Source organism: Petaurus breviceps, unplaced genomic scaffold (assembly GCF_028583685.1).
Source record: "Petaurus breviceps papuanus isolate PSGF00001 unplaced genomic scaffold, PetGlider_PUasm1.0 689, whole genome shotgun sequence".
In the NCBI taxonomy this organism is placed as follows: domain Eukaryota; kingdom Metazoa; phylum Chordata; class Mammalia; order Diprotodontia; family Petauridae; genus Petaurus; species Petaurus breviceps.
Genome location: NW_027186458.1, coordinates 4,128,606 through 4,147,869, shown reverse-complemented (window position 1 = coordinate 4,147,869; position 19,264 = coordinate 4,128,606). Strand labels below are relative to the sequence as shown.

The 19,264-nt window shown below is 40.4% G+C and overlaps 1 protein-coding gene across 2 annotated transcripts in view; it reads right to left on the bottom strand.

The window, feature by feature from the left end:
- BBS7 (Bardet-Biedl syndrome 7) overlaps positions 1–19,264 on the bottom strand; it is a 50,630-nt gene that overhangs the window by 27,365 nt on the left and 4,001 nt on the right. For both annotated transcript variants that reach the window (XM_069104879.1, XM_069104880.1), the window contains exons 3-7: positions 17,315–17,377; positions 12,357–12,532; positions 9,985–10,171; positions 8,180–8,252; positions 6,222–6,338 (exon numbers count right to left, since the gene is read on the bottom strand). In XM_069104879.1, coding sequence (XP_068960980.1) covers positions 6,222–6,338; positions 8,180–8,252; positions 9,985–10,171; positions 12,357–12,532; positions 17,315–17,377 — 616 coding nt within the window. The remainder of the gene's footprint in view (positions 1–6,221; positions 6,339–8,179; positions 8,253–9,984; positions 10,172–12,356; positions 12,533–17,314; positions 17,378–19,264) is intronic.

The following is a 19,264-nucleotide window of genomic DNA, read 5'->3' as shown; positions in this document are numbered from 1 at the left end:
ATTTTCTGGGGATTTTAAAAAATTTCGGTGTAACTTCTAACATCCTTAACAGCCTATGAAATAATTCTACTTCTCAGTGAACTTGTGATTTTGCTTATATTCTCTAAGTATTTTTCGAAGTCACTGAGTTTCCTCATTATTTTAGCTACACTCAATTCTTTCTGTATTTCAATTGATGACATATTTTAATTTCTTCCTTTAATCATTTCAACTTGCTGGTTACCCAACCTGTTTTTTAAGAGATTTTATTGAAACATTTTGTCTTTACATTGCTTAGATTTTCCTCTGTATTCTCTTCCTTTCCCCCTCCTAAAAAAACAATCCTTATAACAAAGAATTTTAAAAGAAAAAGGAAAAAAAACTTGAACATATTTTTTAAAAATTTAACATTGCATGCAATGTTGCAAACTCATAGACCCCGACCTCTACAAAGAAGTTGGGGGAAGGGGAAAAGATGGTTTCTCATCTCTCTTTTTTAGGGCTAATCTTGTTTATAATTTCCCAGCATTTAATTTTGATTATTTTGGGGTTGTTATTCTTGCTGTGGTCACCAAGCACATTTTCTTTTTTTTAAGTGAAAATATTTATATTGTATTTTTTCCAATTACATGTAAAATTTTTTATTCCTTTTTTTTTTAATTTTGAGTTCCAAATTCTCTCCCTCCTGTCCTGACCTTGAGAAGGCATGCAATCTGATATAGATTATATATGTGTAGTCATACGAAACAAATTTTCATTTTCCATGCTGCAAAAGAAAACAGACCAAACCCCCTCCCACTCACCCCCCCAAAAAAGAAGAATTTTTAAAATATGCTTTAATCTGCATTCAGACTCCAACAGTTCTTTCTCTGAAAGTGGACAGCATTTTTCTTCACAAGTCCTTCAGAATGGTCCTGGATCATTGTATTGCTGAGAATAGATAAGTCATTCACAGTAGATCATTGCACAATATTGCTGTTACTGTGTAAAATGTTTTCCTGGTTCTGCTCACTTCACTTTGCATCAGTTCATGAGTCTTCCCAAGTTTTTCTGAAACCACTCTGCCTATCATTTCTTATAGCAAAATAGTATTCCATCACAACCACAGACCACAACTTGTTCAGTCATTACTTAACTGATGGGAATATCTCAATTTCCAGTTCTCTGCCACCACAAAAAAGGCTGCTATAAACATTTTTGTACATATCGGTCCATTTTCTTTTTTTTTTTTTTAATCTCTTTGGGATACAGGCCTAGCAGTGGTATTGCTGGTTACAGGTTATTCAGTAGGCTCCTACAGAGAAGGCATGAGATGATCCAACCATTCTGGAGAACAGTTTGGAACCATGCCCAAAGGCCTATAAAAATGTACATACCCTTTGACCCAACAATACTGGTTCTAAGGCTGTAACCCAAAAAGGTCATACAAGTAGGAAAAAGACCCACCTGTACAAAAATATTTCTAGCAGCCTTTTTTGTGGTGGCCAAGAACTAGAAATTGAGGGAATGCCCATCAAATGGGGAGTGGTTGAACAAGTTGTGGTATATAAATGTAATGGAATGCTATTGTGCTCTAAGAAATGATGAGCAGGTGGACTTCAGAAAATCCTGCAAAGACTTTTATGAACTGATGTTAAATTAAGTGAGTAGAAGCAGGGGAACACTGTACAGAGTAACAGCCACAGTCTGTGGTGACTGATTTTGAAAGACTTAGCCCTTCTCAGCAATGCAAGGACCTAAAACTGTTCCAAAGAATTCATGATGGAAAATGTCATCTATATCCAGAGAAAGAGCTATGGAGTCTGAATGCAGAGCCAAGCAGACTATTTTCTTTTTGTTTTGTTTTTTTCTTTCTCATGGTTTCTCTCATTCACTATAATTCTTCTATACAATATGACTAATGTGAAAATGTTTAATAAGAATGTATATGTAGAGTCTATATCAGATTGCAGTCCGACTTGGGGAGGGAGGGGGAAACATTTTTGAACTTATGGAAGTAAATGTTGAAAACTAAAAATAAAAAAATTAACCAAATTGCTCTGCACAATGGTTGAATCAGTTCACAATTCCACCAACAGTGCATTAGGGTTCCACTTTCCCCATATCCCATATTTTCCTTATATTTTTCTTTTTCTTATTCTGTCATATTAGCCAATTTGATAGGTGTGAAGTGGTACATCAGAGTTGTTTTAATTTGCCTTTCTCTAATCAATAGTGAGTTAGAGAAATTTTTCATATGAATATAGATAGCTTTGATTTCTTCATCTGAAAACTGCTTATTCATATCCTTTGACCATTTATTTATCAATTGGGGAATGTCTCATTCTTATAAATCTGACTCTCTACATATTAGGGAAGTGAGGACTTTATCAGAGAAACTTACTGTAAAAAAAAATCACACTTTCTGTTTAGCTTTGTTCTTTTCATCAGGAATGCTTGAAAATCCTCTATTTCATTACATATCTATTTTGCCCCAGAAGGATTATACTCAGTTTTTCTCCTTTGCTCTGCAGAATATTACATTCCACATGTTCTGATCCTTTAATGCAAAAGTTATTAAATCTTGTTTGATCTTAACAGTAGCTCCACAATATTTGAACTGTTTCTTTGTGGCTCCTTGCAATATTTTCTTCTTGACTCTGAGATTTGGCTGTAATATTCCTGAGAGTTTTCAATTTGGGATTTCTCTCAGAAGGTGAACAATGGATTCTTTAAATTTCTATTTCACCCTCTGGTTCTAGGCTATCAGGGCAGTTTTCCTTGATAATTTCTTGGAATATAATGTCTCGGCTTTTTTTTTTTTTATCATGGCTTTCAGATAGTTTGGGGACTATTTTCCAGGTCAGATGTTTTTCCAATGAGATATTTCACATTTTCTTTTATTTTCTTATTCTTTTGATTTTTGTTTTATTGTTTCTTGATGTTCCAAGGGGTTATTAGCTTCCACTTGCCTAATTCTAATGTTTAAAGAATTCTTCAGTGAGATTTTGTGCCTCTTTTCCCATTTGGCCAATTCTATTCCTCAGTATTTTTTTGTGTCTCATTTACCAAGCAGTTGATAATTTTTTTTCATAATTTTTTCATAATTTTCTTGCAACACTTTTCATTTTTTTCCCTGATTTTTCTTCTACTTCTATGATTTGATTTTAAAAATCCTTTTTAAGGTTCTAGGAATTCTTTTTTGGGCCTGGGACCAATTCACATTCTTCTCTAAAGTTTTGCATGTAGCCATTTTGACTGCTGTCTTCTTCTAAGTTTGTGTCTTAATCTTCCCTGTCATCACAGTAACTTCCTATGGTCAAATTCTTTTTGTTGTTGCTGTTTCCTCATTATTCCAGTCAATTTCTTGACTTTTCACTTTATGTTAAAGTTGAGCTCTGCTACCAGGGTGGAGGGGGCACTGCCTCAAGCTTCATGTTTTTCATGCTTCTATCTATACAGAGCTGATACTGGGCGGGGGGAGGTATCTATACATTTTCATTTTTCCAAGGTGGTTTGATCTAAGGAAAGATGTTGTCCCTGCTCTCCTGGTCTGTACTCTGGTGTGTGTGTCAGCCACTACAAACATTCCTCTCTGCCCTGGAACTGTAACCAGGACTTCTGCTCCTGTATCGCCATAGATGCTTTTGCTCCTTACGACCCTCAAATTGTCACTAGGGACCCTGCTCCCCTGCAGCCACAAGTGTTGGGCACAGGGACTCCTCCTCACCCTGGGACTGCAACCCAGAACCACATATCAGCAATGCAACAGAGTCCTGCACTCAGTGCCAGCCAAGAGTCCCGTTATCTCCTTCTGGTCAGCAGTTTGACCTCCCTGACGTCTGTGGACTGAGAGATCCTGACGCTGCTGCTGCTGCCTCCAAAACCCGCTACTGACTTTCTGGGGCCCAGCCTGCTAAGACAGACTTTTCCTGTCGACCTCCTAAGTTGTCTTGGGCCGAAAAAATGTTTCATCCAGACTGTTTGTTTGGTTCTGCTGTTCCTGAATTAGACTTGATGCTTTATTTTAAACTTGTCGGGAGGGGAATTTGGGAGGGCATAGGTGAGTCCCTGCCTCTGCTCTGCCATTTTGGCTCTGCCCCTGCCCCCTGTTTTCTTAACTCTGTGACATCGCTCTTTTTCCATTACTGTAAGCCTTTCCACCTTACTCTGTATCACTGCAGTCACTGTTTCCTATAGCACAGTAATATTCCATTCCATTTATGGAACACAATTGGTTTAGCCATTCAGGGGACATCTGCCTTGATTCCAGGTCTTCATTACCACAAAAAAAGCTGCTATAAATATTTGAGTGTCTATGGGAACTTTCTGTTTGGCTATTACCTTGAATGTACGCCTAGAAATGTATAAATCTGAGTGTGGACATTTCAGTCATCTTCATAATTCCAAACTGTAGCCAGTTTTCTAATCCTTTGTGTTGTGGCAGGGCATTTTTTTCTTTTTTTGCTTTTTGGAGGAGGGAGGGCAGGGCAATTGGGGTTAAGTGACTTGCCCAAGGTCACACAGTTAGTGTTAAGTGTCTGAAGCCAGATTTGAACTCAGGTCCTCCTGATTCCAGGACTAGTGCTTTATTCACTGTACCACCTAGCTGCCCCTGGCAGGGCATTTTTCTTAAATTGTTTTCTTAAATTATTTCTTCAATTATTTCTTGTGGGATTTTTGCCTCTGTTTTTAAAAAAAATTCATGATATTATTTCATCATGTTGGAACTCTTTGTTGGTTTGCTCATTACTATGGCTTTTAATTTTTCTTTTGGGAATTTCCAGTCATTTTGCTTCTTTTCTGATGCTATTTGGAGGGATTACTGAGAGAGGCTCTCTTGGATCTTTTCATTCTACCATCTTCCCAGAAGTAGAGATTTATTTTTTTATACTCCAAAAATCACTGAGAAAGATTCTTTAATTTCAGCTGACCAATCGGTCAATCAACATTTATGTGCCAGAAACTTGACTTGGAATTGGGGATACAAACAAAACAAATGAACAACCCCTACTTGAAAGAAATCAACATTCTAATGGGAAAGAAAAAAAGAACTTATTTAAGTCTAGACTGAATGAATATAAAGATGGGGATAATGATCACATCATCCATCTCTCAGGGTTGATATAAAGACAGACGATATTTGTAAAGCATTTTGCAAATCCTGAAGTACTATATAAACACTCACTATACGGAGAATAAATAAAAAGTAGTTATGTATGAGGTTGTCTGACAAGAAGGGCACTAGCCACTGAAGGGATCATGAAGGCTTCACGGAGAAGACGGCACTTGAACTACTTCTTGAAGGAAGACGGGGGTCCAGTGGAGCAGATGTGAGGAGGGAGTATGTTTCAGGCTGGGATTCAGCCAGAAGAACCAGAGTGAAAAGAAAGAGATGGGAGGTGGAATGTCTTGTGTGAGGAAAGAAGAGGCTGGTTTGGCTGAACCACAAAGTATGAGGGAGGTTAGAGGAAAGAGGGCCATCCAATGAGACTGGAAAGATGGGGCAGAGCCAGAGGGAGAAGGGCTTTAACAACGAAATGCAGGAGCTTATATTTGATTCTGGAAACAACAGGACACTGGTGTTGACTGAGGAAGGGAGCGACAAGCTCAGAGCTGTGACTGCAGTGTGAAGGATGGACTAGACTGGAGACTCGAGGGAGAGAACCTACCAAGAGGCTGTCGGCTGTGAGAGCCTTCGTGGCCACCCACCCACGTGGGCCACGGAGCTGCATCGAGGGCTCAGAGTGATTCAAGATGATTTTAACAAACCAAGGTATCATATTTTAAACAAAAATGAACTGCCTTTATCTAGAAAGCTAAAGCACATTAGTATGAGGGATTTTTTTGCAGCCTGTAATAAATAGTAAACATAGACCTTAAAACTGAAGAAGTAAAAAGAAAGATACTGTCAGACGACTGAAATAAAAAAGGAAAAGCCTTGACTTTAAGATGGAATGATTTCCTCCTGAAAATGATCAGTCTTAATAAACACAGCAATTGAAGGAGGCCTCGGAGAAAAGGAAATGAGGATTCTTTTAAGTTAGTCATTCTTGAAAAGTGAATGAGGGAAATAATTCTAACATTTCACTTGTATCCCATTACATTCAAATACAAAGCATTTTATATTCATTTGCTTTTGATCTTTACAGCCACCCTGTGGGGTAAGGCAAGAATTATTGTCCCCATTAAATTATGAGCTACAGATTTAATATAAATTCCACAGGAACGCGACAGTCCCCAAATTACAACAAGTAACATACCTCCTCTCTTCTTCTCATTTCTTAATTCCCATTTATGTACTGGGCTAGACGCAGTGATCTGAATAATTCCAAGCTTTCCATCTGAGGTTCCAAACAGAAGATCCTCTCCAGATTCACCTAGAAAATCAAGGTGAAGTGAACATTTCTCTCATTTACAATAGGTCCTTAAAGAAATAAATTATTTTCCTAACAGTTTCATGGGGAAAAACTTAAATCCCATGCAACAAAAAACAATTTGAATCAGTTTTGGGGTACATGTTCATAAAATGTTAGAATTAGAAAATGCCTCAGAAACAATCCAGTCTAAACCTCATTGTCTTAAGGAACCCTGAGAGGTAAACTTGCACATGGCTGGGACTAGAAGCCAAATCTCCCCATCCCCAAACTCCAAGTTCTTCCTTGGCTTTTTTAATTACCAGATGGGGTGCTCCAAAAGCCTTATTGCAGTTTTAAACTATTAAAGCTTTAAAATTAAATTAACTTATTTAATATTAATCAAGTTAATATTAAAGCTTTGCTAATTAAATTATTTAAATTTTAATTGATTGGATAATTCAATATTAATATAATCAATAATGAATTGATAGTAATTTAAATATTGAACAGCTGTTAGAACCGCCCTTGGGCTTTTGGGACACCCCATATGTATGCCAATACTTCAAAGAATTCCTTCCACTGACAAAAGCTCACGCTCTGCCTTTCTAACCACAGAGATACATAATCTGATGGATAACTTTGCAGATTCATCTTTGAAAGGTGCCTGAAAGCAGTCAGTATTAAAGATGGAACACACCAACGATCATATTCACTGGAGCACAAAATTCACATTTTAAAACAGAACTTCAATTTTAAAAGGACATCCTATTTAAATCTGTATGATACTTTAGGGTAACTATGGCAACAGTTATGAAAGCATGCCCTTTGTTACCATAAGTCTCCCAGTGTTTGCAGTGTTGGTGCAGAGAATCCTTTCCGGCAGTGCTAATTAGTCTGCATTGTGAGACATCCAAATGGGCCGCAACTAAGAACAAACACTGTTTGGCTTTTAACCAAATTATATTACGTTGGGAATTATGAAATCTGGGCTTATAAGTAAACAAGAGAAAATGGAGAAGATAAAATAACAATTTCTTCATCAGCAGATCACTCTCTTGCTACAGTTATATTATTATGGGCTCTAATTTTCCCTAAAGTTCTTACCCTGATAAACAGAAAAAAACTACAGAAAGCCCAAAACCCTCTAAACATCACAGAAATTGCTAAGTTTTTAAGCTACCTAAAATAAAAATGACAATTTCTCTAAGAGGATGGGAAAAAAAAAAACCAAAATATATTTGATTACACTGGAGCTCTGTGAAGAAGGCTGGTGTTAGGAGGAAAGGTCAAACACTTGCTTTGGCTAACTGTGGCTAACAGCAAGCCTCCACCTGTGACTTCCCATAGCCGAGCGCTGTGCAAGGTCCTATGGGTACCTGGAAGGTATGGCCCCTAATTCCAACATGCTCACAACCTCTTGGTACTGGTCACTTCCCCTAGTTCAGACCCAGACCTCCGCAGACAGCCCCACAGTGCTCATCTATTTCCTTAAAAACACATTGTGAGGACTAAGCTGTTTCTTCTGCTGATTATTAGGGGTGCTAATGGTTTTCCTGATTCCCCCAGTTGTTTTTTTTTAATTGTTTTTCTTCTGATCTTACAAATATCAAATAAAGTTGTTATTTCCACATATACATGGAACAGCAGAACAGAAGAGGATTATACATGAAACCACAAATTTCTATAATGTACAGAGGGCTTCTCTTTTAAAATATATAATCAATTCATCATTTAACTTAAAAAATTACACACTGTGAAAGAATATCACAAACATAAAAGTTGTGTAGTGTTGATCAGAACCTTTAACCTCAGCTATAAACAAGTCAAATGTCTCCTTGAGTAAGAAAATGATGTCTATTTACCCCCATTTCCATTGTGTAAGGCGAGGACCGTGGGGGGGCCAGGGACTTCCACCTCATACATCACATCAGACCCCTGCGGAAAAGCATGACATGAAAACACTGAAATAAAGGAAAATAGGAGCAAACACCTCTGGTCATAAGTAGTCAAATACAGCAGTCTGCGTGAGTTTTACCCAGGGGAGCGCTAGGAAATGTTTAATGACTGGCTGTGAGAGGGTGTGGGGACAATGTACCCATGACACATCTGTGAGTTTAATCTGCATTGTTGACATTTTCTTCATCACTTTTTTTTTTTTTTTGCTTTACTTTTTGGAGGGGGGAAAGGCAGGGCAATTGGAGCTAAGTGATTTGCCCAAGGTCACAAAGCTAGTAAGTGTTAAGTGTCTGAGGCTGGATTTGAACTCATGTCCTCCTGACTCCAGGGCCAATGCTCTATTCACTATGCCACCTAGTTGCCCTCCATCACTTTCTTAAGTCTAGAAAATCAACAAAACAATAAATCAAGTCCTGATTTGTAGCATTTATCCATCCCCAAGGCTTAACTGCTCACAGTGAAAATTTAACAATTGGCTCTCACTGGTCTATACAAGCTGGCTACAAGACACCCCTGGTTCTGCCAAGTTGGAAAACGAAGGGAACAAGAAGGGGGGCAGAGAGAGGGAGAAGAGGGGAAACTCTACAACTGTCCAACAAACCTGTGCAGGTGGACTTCAGAAAAACCTGGACAGACTTCCATGAACTGATGCTGAGTGAGGGGAGCAGAGCCAGGAGGCCACCGTGTGTGATGACCATCCAAGACACGTCCCAAAGACTCAGGGTGCAATCCACATGCAGAAAACAACTATGGAGTCTGAACGCAGATGGAAGCCTACTGTGTTCACTGTTTTTGGCTTTTGCTTTTTCTTTCTCATGGTTTTTCCCTTTTGCTCTGATTCTTCTTTCGCCACATGACTAATGTGGAAATATGTTTAACATGACCATACATGCCTAACCTACATCAGACTGCTTGCTGTCTTGGGGAAGAGCAGGGGAGGGAGGAAGAGAGGAAAATTGAGAACTCAAAATCTTATAAAAATGAATGGTGAAAACTATCTTTACATGTAATGGGAAAAAATGTTATTAAGTGGGGAAAAAATCAATATGACAAAAGTTTTTTAAAAAAAGAAGAGGAGCACAGAGTCACTGAAGTCTTTGGAGAGTAGGCATGCCTGCCTTGACACAGCCAGAAATCTGGGATCAGAATAATCTCCAAACAACAAGACTGGGTACTGCTACTTACAGTCAAGACAAAGTCTCCCTGACAATGGCCAAAACACTGTGCACATAGTCCTCAAACTAACAAGACGGTCTAAAATAAAAATTCGATGGAACACTCAAGTTACCAACACAGTGACAGAGAGTATATGATTCCCTATAGAGGGGTTCCTGGACAACTTTCTTTAGTATTACTATTATTTTAAATTATGAGATAGAGGAGTGTGTGTGTTGGGGGGGTGTGGGTGTGGGTGTGTGGGTAGCCAAACTGCACCAATAGCTTACTCCCATTCCCCAATGTCCCCCATGTCCTCAGTTTCCCTTTGCAGGATCCTGAGCATCTTTCAAAGGGCAGCTCAGGTAGCACATCTTACATAAGGCCTTTCCTCATCCCTCTCTCTGAAACTGCTTTATCTAAGCTGATACAGAATTACTTACCTATTTCATTCCCCCAGTCCAATGAGCAGGAACTCATCTTGTATTCCTAGCCTCATGATAAATACCTCTAGAACCAAACACTCAAGAGAAGGAAGCCAACGATCTTTACCCACCTGTAAAACTCGGAGTACTCTGTCCTGACAGGCCAGGATGGGTATGACACAAGGCAATTTTTCGACGGGGAGACAGATGACATCGTTGATTTTGTCTCCCGACAGGTAGTAATGCTGGTCTTTGCAGTCACAGTAATGGTTGTAGATGTAACTGGCGCAGAGGAAGAGATCCGAGCCAGAGATGTGCCTGGGAACGAGAGACAACCTGGCAACTGAAAAGTCAATTCCCAAAAGAGCAAACGGAAACTCAATGTTCTTTTGAGACTAACGGAAAGCAGTTCACTTGTTATATGCTATAGCTTTCCTATTGCCTCGAAGGGCCCATAAGGCTTTTCTTCACACCTCTCCTAATTTCTACCTTTTCAATATTATGTCGCTATAATTTTTAGGTTGCTACAATTTTTGCAATTCCAGTGTTATGCTGCTACACAATTTATGTCGCTATAATTTTTATGAGAATCTCATTCTCCTGGAAAAATTCAAACTGCAGGAGATGAAAGCAGAGCCACTAGAAACGCAATTGTGTGTTAATGGAAACAATTAGGGGACCGATTAAAGATGAAGTTATTTTAAGAATTAATTTGTTTCACCTAAAATTTCACAGCACACTAAGAGGAAACTCTTAACAGCTCAGACAGTAAACTCTGAATCTTAAAAATTATTTAAAAAGTATAATTGGTCACTGTGGTGAAAGTAATATCTACTCAAGTCACTGGCCTATGGGCTGAGCAAGTTTTTTTGTTCATTTTTTCTTTCTTTCTCTAAAAGGCAGAAGAACCATCTCCAAGGCCCGATGGTCAAAGAGGCAGCACCCTGGTGAGCTGGGATGTAAAAGGCCAGCCCACAAGGAGTCAGTGCCTTCAGACTTGGTGGACATCCTGTGGGTGGCCTCAGGCTAAGCATGCTTCCTTTTGTCTCTAAGTCTGTCGGGCATCTCACATCATTCCAATCTGAAGAGAAGTGCCTGACTGGCCTGGCTTCCAGTCTGGTCTACAGTTGTGCCCAGTCTAACACTGAGACCATTGAAGCTTTCAAAGCACTATGGCCAGATCCTTAATCAATTCAAGAAAAGATTTTCGTGCCTAACGGTGGTACTCAGCATCATCTAATGTTTAAGGAGTAAAAGCATGGCCACGTCTCTGTGGCACTCCGTCCCTCTCCATCAGGGCCCCAGGGTCTTCTACTTTCCCACACCTCTGCACCTCTGCACATTTTCCAAGAAAATCCTGCTTTTTGGAAGAGTTTGACTTATTTTCACTATGCATTCAAGGCTCAGTGTGCCGCCCCTCCCAGCTCAACTTGGATATTTTACAAGAAATAAATCCAAAAGCCACAGGCTTTGTGTAAGTTGTAACACAGAACAGATCTTCTCTGACTCCTTGTTATGGGAATGGGAATCTAAGATCTTCCCTGCCCCTTGGCCTTTTCAGAGGTTTAAGTGACTCTGAGAACCTTCCTTGATTTGAAAATATACTCTGCCCCCAACAGGCTGAATGTGGTCACATGGAGCCTGGGGCAGGAGACTTGTTTTTCAGGAATGCCCACACCTTGTTACTTTGTGATTGGGCTGTGACATTCTCTGATCCAGGAGAAGGCTATATAAACCCTGAGGCTTTGCTTTGGGGCTCACTTTGAGAAGAGCTGTGTGATTTGACCAGACGAGACTCTGGGCAGCTGTTGAGAGCCCCCCGGCTTTGAAAACCCAGATGTTGGTGCTTCCTTCTCTGGTAACTGTGATTTGGTATGGATGTAATGGTCAGACAGCTGGAAGCCTGTCTGCTGATCTGTTTCTCTGTCTGCTTGTAATTTGTTTGTATTCTCTGAAGTTCAGGGTGCTGACCTTTTTCCCCTGAACTAGGTAAATGACATATGTTTGATTAAGTAAGATTGTTAACCCATTTTGAGTCACTTTCCTTTAGAAAAGCAATTCTAAGAACCTGTGTTGGCAGCCACCCTGGGGATGCTGGGGTGCTTGCTGCTCACTCCTATGAAAGGGTATCAAATGGGCGGTCACCCACTCATAAGGCTGGCCCTACTGGCCACAAAAGGTTAATACACAACAAGGTGGCAGCAAGACAGTATAAATGCCCAAAGTCTGGGCTTTTCTTTTAACCTGATTATTTCTTTGTTTAAAAAACAAAAGAGTCTGTGCAGCTCTTACAAAGAAGACAGAATGCAAAATTATCCAAACCACAAGAGTGAGGGGCAGATCTCCAGGGGAGTGCATTCAGCCTACACTGTGCCCCTGCAGGAAGGCAGGCCTTGAAGCTGGCCCGGAAAGCCATGAGCTGTTAAATACAGGGCTTGGCCAAAAACTCCTCAGCCCCCCACAAGACCCAGTACGCTAAAAAAGGATGCAATAATCGCCATACATAGCTTTGATGCTCTCCGTGAGGTTTGTTTCAAACGAAAGGAACTGCTTCCCCCTCTTTGTGAAGCCTCTGATTTCTGAGCCCGTAGCCACAAAAATCTTCTCCTGGGGCGTGTTAAGTGCTCCTCCGAGCTCTAGGCGAGCAATCTTCAGCCCTGGCAAAGTCTTGAACACCGGCTGGAAGAATCAGTAGTGAAATAATTAAAAGGCCTTTTAAAAAATCTTCCTTTTTGTATCACATGCAAGGCACCAGAACTTTAGTGAGGATGATCAGATAAAACTTCATGTCTATTTTAGCACTCTTTTCTGCTAAGTGTTCTTTAAATATTTATTTATCTAAATAGGCATGCTCATTTATACATGCAAACTTCACAAAGCTAAAGCCCAAGTACGATTAATACAGAGCAGGGAAGGTCAACTAGCAAATTCACAAGGGCCTAGTTTAGATCTCAAAAAATGTCAGCTCAGATAAGCTATTTGTTTGAACTAAGCCTTCCTTAAGCCTTCACAGTCACTGGTGCCCCTCCGTCAGCTAAGCGTGGAAATTTAAGCCCCCTGATACCTACACCAAGAGCACAGAATTTTATTTTACTTTTGCTAACAGAGGATTATCCTTCAGAGCAGAATTACAAACAGAACTCATAGTTTACTCATACATGTGTGCTAATCACATCTCCTCACTTTATCTTTTTTTTCTGTTTTTCAACTAACAAGTTATTTCTTTTTCTCCCTACCAATTTCCCCTCCTCTGCCTTCTGAAAACCAAAACCCCCATACCACAAATCCCCACACTGGCCTCGTCCCAAAAACGTATGTTGCGATCTGTGCCTTGAATCCGTGTCCTCTCCACCTCAGGGACACAGCACATTCACGGACCCCGCCCTGACCACAATTGTCCATCTTTCAGAGCTGTCTGTCTCTGCAGTGCCTCCTTCTGGCTTTATTCCCTTCCCTTTGCATCGATGCAAAGAAGCCTCCCCAGGCTTCTCTGAAGCCGTCCCTTCATCACGCCATTCCCCAGCTGACAGGCATCCTTGCAGCTCCCCGTTCTTTGCCATTAAAAGAGCAGCTACGAATACTTTTCTCTATGTGAGTCCTTTCCCTCTTTCTTTGTTCTCTTGGCAGAGTCACACAAACAGTTTAGTGAAGCTTTAGGCCTGGTTCAAAATTGCTTTCCAGAATGATTATACCAATTCACAGTTTTGTGTGTGTCTGTGTGTAAGCATGTCAGAGCTAAAACTCAAAGCTTCAAGGTAAAATATGTGTGTATACATACATACATATGTATTTTTACAAGCAACCATAAGTGCCATACATATGTCTATGTATATACATGCACATGTCTATATGTGTATCTGTATATGTAGCTATACATACACACATTGTAGTCATGTATAACATATACAAATATACATAGTACAGATATGTGCACCCGTCTGATCTGGTATATATGAATACACAAGCACGTACATGCACACTGTATGTCTGTATGTACACAAATGAGTACATCTGCAGAGAGAGAGAGAGTGTGTGTGTGAGTGTGTGTATGTGTGTGCGTGTGTGTGAGTATGTGTGTGTGTGTAATGACAAGGGCAGAGCTATGCTTTTGTCATGGCAGAAGTTCCACAGCCTTGAGTCTTAACATAATGATATGCCCTGGGTCACACAGCCAGTATGTGGCAGAAGCAAGACTTGACCCCAGGCCTTCCTGACTCCAAGGCCAAGGCTCCACAAACCATGCCCCACTGCCTTTTTCTATTTTACACACAGAAAATAATGGAAAAGTCACTGTAGTGTTGCACATTAAAAAATACACATATCTTCCAGAATGAATGATTCTGATTCTCCTCCAAATGTCCGAGCGAGTGGAAGCAGCCCAGCCCAGCCCCACCAGTGTGAAAGCATTCCTACAAGCAAGCTTTCTTTAATGGGCTCCACCTGAGGCCTATTAATGGGCAGGGAAGATCTTCTATTCCATGAACATTACAGGAGACCAAGAGGAAGCAGTCAGGGAGGAGGAGAAACTGAGACAGCAGGGTCAGAAAACCCAGAGAGAAACTAACAAACTCAGCAGAGTAGCTACAAAGAATGAGGACTAAGAAAAGGCCATTGGATTTGGAGAGGAAAAGCTCACCACACACTTTTTGTGGAGAAAGCCAATTCAGTGGAGTGATGAGGTCAGAAGCCAAACAGCACAGAGTAGAGAAGAGAGGGGAATGAAAAGCAGAAGCTGAGGGTGGAGACAGCTTCTTCTAGGGAGAAGAGACGTAGGATGAGAGCTTGAGGGATCGGCCAAAATCGAGCGAGGATTTTAGTGAACCACCAAGAACCCCATTACTTACCCTCCTCCATAGCTATTTACAGATGGAGAATCCCAATGTATTCTCTTTCCCTTATCACTTCATGACTTAAATAACTGCATCTCACTGGTGTCCCTGCATACAGCCTTCCTTCCAATTTACCCAGTACAATTCAGACTGCTAGACCCCACCTAGACACCGTATGGCAAGAAAGCATGAAAGAAAGCTGCCCAGATCCATCTGGATCAGGGAACAAAGTGAAAACAGAGAATCCACCATCTACCTCCTAAAAGAAACCTCAGACTGAACATGCCCAGGAACGTCACAGCCCAAATCCGCAGCTTCCAGGTCAAAGGAAAAGAAAGGGAGGAAGAGGGCAGCTGTTGGCACAGGGCACAGAGCGCTGGGCCTGGAGTCAGGGAGACCTGAGTTCAAATGCTGCCTCAGACACTTCCTAGCTGTCTGACCCTGGGCAAGTCATTTCCCTGTTGCTAGCACCTATCTTGCAGAGCTGATGCAGGGTCAAAAGAGATAATGTTTATAGAGGGCACTCAGCACAGTGCCTGGCACATAGTAGGCACTATAGAAATGCTTATGCCTTTGCCCTTCTCTTCCCTAAAAATAGGTATAATCCTACAAGGTTAAAAAAAATAAGACTTTAATGGAATGGAGGAATTTTAAGCATTCCTTATGAAAAGACCAGAACTATGTGGAATCTGTTAACATGCAAACAAAGGAGAAATGAGAAACCCAGAAAGATACATACACACACACACACACACACACGCACACACACACACGCGCGCACACACACACACACACACACACACACACACACACGCACACACGCACACACACACACACACATATGAATAACTGGAAAATGCTAAGTGATACACAAAGGCTTACAATAATAAGAGGAAGAGAGACAACTGCCCCTTGAAAACCCCTCTCTCTGTGGCCACAGAGGTAGAAAAGAAAGGCAAAGTCAAGGGTCTGGGAATCTGTTTTACACTATAGAGGAAGAGGGGAAAGAAAATGGAGGGGAAAAAGTAATATATTGGAGAAAAATGAGGAAGAACCTGTGATTTCTCCTAAATGTGGCGCATAAAAAGAGTATACGAACACAGAAGAGAGGGTAGATGGGCAAGGGAGACAGGAACTCCGCTCATATCTAAACCAGACAAGGGCAGGCTGAACACACGCACAATTCGGTAAAGAAATACATTAAACTGAACAGGCAGACAGGTAGGGACAAGCAGAAGAGAGAGGAGGCTTAAAAGAGAGGGCAGAGTCAACAAGGAAATGTGCACAAGCAAATCAAATTTTAACTTTGGAGATACATCAGAAGTGGGGATCAAATGGAGAGAAGGAAAATATAAGAATTACTCATCAGAATTCTGGACTCAGTGAAGATAAGTAGTAAAGAGAAAGGGAGCAGTCTACTTCAATTACTCATTACTCATATTGATCACATTTCTTTTGTTTTACCATCTTTATATAGAGGGAAGTGGGAAGGGGGAACATAAGAGGACATGATGGGGGGACAAATATAATTAGCAATCATAACAGTGAATGTGGATGGTATAAACTCACCCATATAATAAAGAAGGGCAGGAAAACAGATTAGAAAGCAGAGTCCAACAATATGTTATTTAGAGGAAGCACGCTTTAAAAACAAAAATCCATAAAGATTTAAAATGAGGGATTAGAGCAGAATTTATTATCCTTCCAGTGAATTAAAAAAAGTACAGATGGTCATCATAATATCAGACAAGGCAAAAGTAAAAACAGACATAGATTGGGTTATGCCAGTGTAACAAAAATGATACAACTTCTTAAATGAGTTTATTCATTCAGTGCTATACTAATTAAACAACCAAAAGATTATTTTATAGACCTATAAAAATAATAATCTGAGGAATGAAAGGTTAAGACCCTCATAGGAAATAATGAAAAAAAAAGTGGGAAAGAAGGGGGCCTAGTAGTGCCGGCTCCTAAACTATACCCCAAGGTAGTGACCATAAAAACTATTTGATACTTATTTTAAAAAGAGAAAAGCTGGTAAACAGAACAGACTAGCCACACAAGACCAAGAAGCAAATGAACTCTTCTCTGAATCCCTACAGCTTTTATCTGTAACACTCAAGTGTATGTTGTCTTATGTTGTTTTCAGGTTTTTTCACATATCCAACCAGAACGTAATTTCCTGGAATTATGTTTTCTTTCTTTTGTAACTACTACAATGCTTAGTACAGTGCTAGGCACAAAGGGGACATTTAATACTATCCATTAATTTCTCATTTTGCCCTAGAGCTCAGCTCCCCTCCCATCATTATTTTTCTCCAATTTAAAATATCTCTAATGCTAATTAAAAGTATGCTTAAGTTTAGGTCTATGTGACAAGAAAATATGTACATTTTATTCCCACTGAGTGACAATGACTTTTCCTAAGCCATTTATCAAGCAAATGCATTCCAAGTTATCTGCTGTTACCCTATTCAGTGTATTTGTGTCTGAAACAAATGTCTTTTTAATTTTGTTTAAACATTGTCTCTATCATCAAGATATGAACTTTAGGACTTTTTAAGCTTAAGTATAAGAGAACGTAAGGAGAGCATTTCTCTCTCTAAAACACACTTATAGGTGCTCCACTTACCACAACCTCCCCTTTTTTGATGCCAAAACACGTAGCCACCCCATCTTGATCTCCAACGACCACCTTCGACAAATTGAACAGGATAAAGTCACTATTTTTACATTTGGTTACTCACACATAAAAACATTACTGTATTTTATTATTCAACAAATATTTACATGGTATATATTCTGTGCAAGGTACTATGCTCAGTGCATAAATTATTGCTTTGGATTTGTAGAGATTGGAGAACCTAACAAAAATAAACACAAAAACCCAAAGGATTATAAAGTTGGACATTGGAGGAAAGGTTATGGATATGTATTATAAAAAGGTATGTGACTACATGTTCTCCAACTGAGAACAGAGCAAGAGGAGATTGTCTAAAATTGTAGCAGGGCAGATTAAACATCCAAACACTTGTAAGAATTTCCAGAGATTATCCCTCAGAAAGGATTACCCAGATGGCTATGGTCTATCTTCTCCTTACACACTTTAATAACACAAGAGGCATCCATGTGTCCGTAATGGTTTAAGCAATGTTTCTTATTGAGACACAAAGATATAGTATATACTGCTAAAAAAATTTTGTCCCCGATGAAGTGTGGCATTTTGGTTGGTGCTAAATTTAATTCTCTACTTTACCAAGTGATATTATAGGATCACAGATTTACAGGTACAAGCGACTTCTAATTATTTTGGTCTAAGCCCTTCATTTTATGGATGAGGAAACTGAGTCTCAGAGAGGTAAAGCAATTTGTCCAAAGCAGCAGGGACAAGATTTGCATTCAAGCTGTCTAACTAAACTAAGTAGTCTTTCCTAGAGGGCTAAAAAAGGCTGCCTCCATCACCAAAACACCTGGTGATTTCTTTGAAAGTAAATGCTGTTGGTATCATTTTGCAGTTGCTTAAAAATCCTCCCCCTGTACTAATGAAGTCACCCTGTAGAAATCACTGAATTCATATTTAGATAAAATATAATCTTGTTCATCAAATACAAAGGTCATGTCAGAAAGATGTTGTATCTTACTGAAAATGATCAGTGACTAAAGCAGGCAGATTCTTTGTACCATGTCACATAAATGTTTTTGTTTTCTTTGTGTATTCTCAAAGACAATGCTCCAGGAAACACTACGTACAAGGCCAGGAAGGGCAGTGCCTTGACCTTACATGTGGTTTGTTGAGTCTGAATTGCAGAATTTCAAATGTATGTTTCTGTCCCCACACTGTGACACAGAGCTGCACGCGCAGCCACTGAGGTAGACTCTCAGAGGTCACAGAAAGGCATTCCTCACTCCCCAAGCTGCTGGCGCCCTCCTTCCCAATTACCTGGTACTATCTTTATTCAGCGGATATGTACACGCTGTGTTTCCCATCAGGGCATAAGCTCCTTGAGAGCAGACTGTTGCATTCTCCCTATTTGCATCCCCACTCCCAAGCACAAGGCCTGGCACAGCGTAAGTGCTAAGTAAATGCTTGTTGCCTGGTTGATTTCAGGTGCATTAGGTGGACAATGAGTGGGCTCCAGAACTGAACTGGAGAAAGAGAGTGATCATCTGGGAAACTGCAGGGTTTTTAAGAAACCCAGACCACTCCCTTGTGCAAAAATCATCTTCCTAAGACAAGTGGGCTCCTGGCGATGCTGAGTGGTTGGGAAGTTTGGGGCACATAATCTCTGAAGATGTTACAAGTGACCCCAGAGTCCAACAAATGAGAGACGCCCACACCCAAAAGCGGTGGAAAGGGCGTCGTCCAGGACATGCGCTCAGACAAAGAGGCGGGCCCATCATGGGGGAGCAGCAAGGGATGAGTCAGGGCCAGCCAGTGTCCCACTCATAGCCACAAAATGTGAGACAGCCGGGAGGCCCAGGAGCACCAAGGAGGAAGAGCCAGTGGCCCTCCCAGGGTGCAGGCAGTGAGGGGCTGCACGGCCTGTGGAGAATTCTAAAACAATGAACCTCTCATTCTGCA